At 44.9% G+C, this 4,194-nt stretch overlaps 1 protein-coding gene across 1 annotated transcript; it reads right to left on the bottom strand.

The window, feature by feature from the left end:
* Window positions 1-288: 288 nt before the first annotated feature.
* LOC139274164 (histone H2B 1.2-like) lies at window positions 289-3,421 on the bottom strand. Its single transcript, XM_070891203.1, has 2 exons — window positions 3,407-3,421; window positions 289-648 (listed from the first exon to the last, which is right to left on the bottom strand). The coding sequence occupies exons 1-2, from the start codon at window positions 3,419-3,421 to the stop codon at window positions 289-291; spliced, it is 375 nt and encodes a 124-aa protein (XP_070747304.1).
* Between the last annotated feature and the right edge of the window lie 773 nt (window positions 3,422-4,194).

The raw sequence follows: 4,194 nt of genomic DNA, 5'->3' as shown, positions 1-4,194 counted from the left end.
TCCTAAAACAAGATCATAATTCATTGGCAGGCGGCCAGGGACAGTGTGTACAGTTTACTGGGAGGGAAATTTATCAGAGAAGCTAAGGTTGAACCGGATAGTAAAACCGCTTATGAGAATTCAAATCTAACTCAACTTTAAATGTTGTCAAACATTTGCTCAGGAAATAATTACAGTAAATTGAGTTAAAAGGATGATGTGTTTGTGCAGCTCTTTCAGAGACGTTGTGGGTGGCTCTTAAAAGAGCCGTTGTGTTTGGGATTTGTTCTGTCAGGACAACGTGGAGTTTTACTTGGAGCTGGTGTATTTGGTCACCGCCTTTGTCCCTTCCGACACGGCGTGCTTGGCCAGCTCCCCGGGCAGCAGCAGGCGCACGGCGGTCTGGATCTCCCGGGAGCTGATGGTGCGGCGCTTGTTGTAATGGGCCAGGCGGGAAGCCTCACCCGCGATGCGCTCGAAAATATCGTTCACAAACGAGTTCATGATGCCCATGGCCTTGGAGGAGATGCCGGTGTCGGGGTGAACCTGCTTCATCACTTTGTAGATGTAGATAGCATAACTCTCCTTCCTCGACTTTCGGCGCTTCTTGCCGCCCTTTGGTGATGTTTTCTTGATGACTTTCTTGGCACCCTTTTTCGAAGCTGGCTTCTTTTTTTTTATAATTCATGTCCAATCGTTATCCAATCGTTACAATTCTTTGTCAAACGCCAGAGGTCACCCTGCACCAGTCAAGGATCACTCTGCGCCAATGCTCTTAGCCAAAAGGCCTAGAGCCACTGCACCGTTCCTGGAAGTACTGCAATACCAGGTTCGTGCCATGGAGGTGGATGGGTCAGGTCCCCCACACACCTCCGTGGAGGTGGATGGGTCACCAATCCCACCCACCTCCTGTTTACAAAAATGTAAGCATATACCTTCCTGACCAGGGAGAAACCACCCGGACGTCATGGTGGCTGGTCAGGTTAGTTATGCAGATCTTAGCCAAAAGGCCGAGCATCGTCTTGTTCAGTCAGGTAGATATGAAGGAAATTTTGTTCCGGGCTCGCATTATATAGGCAGCCTCACACTCCGCCCACAACCTTATGCTAATGAGGGATAAGTGAAGGCAATGACTGTGATTGGTTCATTGGCCACGTTGTCAATTTCCATTGTTCTCTATCTCTCTGATTGGTCTCTTTAAACATTCAATCAGATTTATTGCTCGCCACAATCTCAAATTCTTAAATTAGCTCATCAATTACATCCCCTCCTGATTTATAATCCGTTCTTTATGTTTCTATTCTGCTCTCAGGCAAAAATGGTTAATGACGGCCGGACTTATGAGGAAGGTTCATTCACGTTTTTTTCCATATATACATTCAATAATCTGAACAGCTGTGTTTGTCGATCTACATTTCTACATGTTCGAGACATTGACCGGTTTGTTACCGAGATTGCCTGAGGGTCACTTCTGATCAGGACTTGGGAGTCCTTCTATGAGGGCAAGGGACCCTCACTGTCCTTCCGCCCTGATGCTGCCTTCCTCCCATCGTTTAATTCAACACCTTTCTTATCTGTCACTGCTGTAACATGGATGTAACAGCATGGATTTATGAAGGGGAAGTCATGTTTGACAAATTTGCTGGAATTCTTTGAGGATGTCACGAACAGGGTGGATAATGGGGAAGCAGTGGATGTGGTATATTTGGACTTCCAGAACGCATTTGACAAGGTGCTACATAAAAGGTTACTGACTGCACAAGATAAAAGTTCACAGGATTGGGGGTAATATATTAGCATGGATAGAGGATTGGCTAACAAACAGAAACCAGATAGTGGGAATAAATAGTTCATTCCCGGGTTGGCAATCAGTAACCAATGGGATGCCACAGGGAATCAGTGCTAGGACCCCAACTATTTATGATCGATATTAACGACTTGGAAGAAGGGACCGAGTGTAACGCAGCCAAGTTTGCTGACGATACAAAGATGGGAGAAAAAGCAATGGGTGAGGAGGACACTAAAATTCTACAAAAGGACATAAGAGAGTGAACAAGGATTTGGCAGATGGAGTATAATATTGGAAAGTGTGAGGTCATGCTGTTTGATTTTTTTCTTCCAAAGTGCAAGTTATTACTTCAATGGTGAAAGATTGCAAGGTGCTGCAGTGCAGCAGGACCTGGGGGTACTTGTGCATGAAACACAAAAGGTTAGTATGCAGGTATAGCAAGTGATCAGGAAGGCCAATGGAATCTGGCCTTTATTGCAAAGAGGATGGAGTATAAAAGCAGGAAAGTCTTGCTATAGTTGTACAGGATATTGGTGAGGCCACACCTGGAATACTGCATGCAGTTTTGGTTTCCATATTTACAAAAGTATATACTTGCTTTGGAGGCAGTTCAGAGAAGTTTCACACGGTTGATTCCGGAATGAGGGGGTTGACTTGAGGAAAGGTTGAGTAGGTTGGGCCTCTACTTATTGGAATTCAGAAGAATGAGGTGTGATCTTATCGAAACATATAAGATTATGAGGGGGCTTAACAAGGTGGATGCAGAGAGGATGTTTCCGCTGCTAGGGGAAACTAGAACGAGAGGGCTTAATCTTAGAATAAGAGGTCGCCCATTTAAAACTGAGATGAGGAGAAATTTCTTCTCTGAGGACTGTGAATCTGTGGAATTCGCTGCCTCAGAGAGCTGGGACATTGAATAAATTTAAGACAGAAACAGACAGTTTCTTAATGATAAGGGAATATGGGGCAGGGAAGTAGACCAGAGTCCATGATCGTATTAAATGGCGGAGCAGGCTCGAGGGGCCGTATGGCCTACATTTGCTCCGATTTCTTATGTTATGTTTTTAATGTTCTTATGTTCTAACTACATTAGTTTTTTCAGTATTACCTTCATCTGGAATGCCCCGTGAATGTCTATGATTTGAAGACTAAAAGGACATTCTGTCCATCGTGTATATGATGATTTAAAACACCCAACACCACAATATAGATCTTGGCAAAAAACATATCTATACAGAACAAAATGTAAATCAACTATCTCGCCCCCGTTCCCCAAATGACTGCTCTCTCTGTGAGGAGGTGGGTGGCTCTGAGAAGAGCCTTTGTGTTGTGTTTGGGGGAAAGGGTCACGTTATTCAGCCGCCGAATCCATAGAGAGTGCGGCTCTGTTTCAGAGCGTACATTACATCCATGGCAGTGACCGTCTTGCGCTTGGCGTGTTCAGTGTTGGTGACCGCATCCCTGATCACATTCTCCAGGAAAACCTTCAGCACCCCACGGTCTCCTCGTAGATCAGGCCCGAGATCCGCTTGACACGGCCACGGCGAGCCAGGAGGCGGATGGCTGGTTTGGTGATGCCCTGGATGTTATTACGGAACACTTTGGCTCTGCCTTTACCCAGTCTTTTGCCTCCTTTACCTCCTCTCCAGTCATGATGATTCTTTACTGAAATCGCCGCTGAATGTTAATCTCTCGCCTTACCCATTGTCTGTTGAGACCACCAATGAAACGAGGGCGGAAATTACTGTCCTCAACAGTCACACCTCGAACGATTACTAATTTCAAAAACACCGCCAATAATTTTTTAAAGTGCGGATTATGTTAATAAATGCACCATTAGCCAAAGGTTTACAAACAGGTTTTACTTCCTTTTATTTTATTCCATATTTCCCTTACTAATTCCAGGCTGTTACAATCAAAATTAAATTCGCGTTCACTGTCAATCTGTCTGCAACAGATGGCAATCAATCCCCACTGATTCTGTAACAGGGCACATTCCAGCTCAAACTGTGTAAAAGTTGGGAATCACAAATCATGGATTGATCTTCCGCATAGGCGGGAGTGAGACCAGAACTGGGAGCCCTTCTGTGAAAAGGGAAGAAGGATAGAGTGTTCACACTGCTCCCGTTCTGGTCTCTGTACAAACTCCCATTCTGGGTTTTTACACTGCAGGGAGTCCCGGGTTAATAAACGGATTGACCGTAACAGGAATTGAAAAATAAACTTGTAAAGGGCTTGCGAGAGAATGACTGAAATCTGAGCCTCATTCCCTAAACAAGCTCTTAATTCCTCGGCAGGCACTGTAAATGGGAATGAGCGTCAAGGAATCGTGTTTGTAGCATGAATGGCGGGAAAATCAACAGCGGTCCTAACGTCGAACCAGACAGTGAAGCTGCTTATGAGAATTCAAAACTAAATCCACAGCT

The sequence above is a fragment of the Pristiophorus japonicus genome, chromosome 9, assembly GCF_044704955.1.
Source record: "Pristiophorus japonicus isolate sPriJap1 chromosome 9, sPriJap1.hap1, whole genome shotgun sequence".
In the NCBI taxonomy this organism is placed as follows: domain Eukaryota; kingdom Metazoa; phylum Chordata; class Chondrichthyes; family Pristiophoridae; genus Pristiophorus; species Pristiophorus japonicus.
Note: the sequence above shows the minus strand (reverse complement) of the source record. Positions and strands in the feature narration are given on the sequence as shown.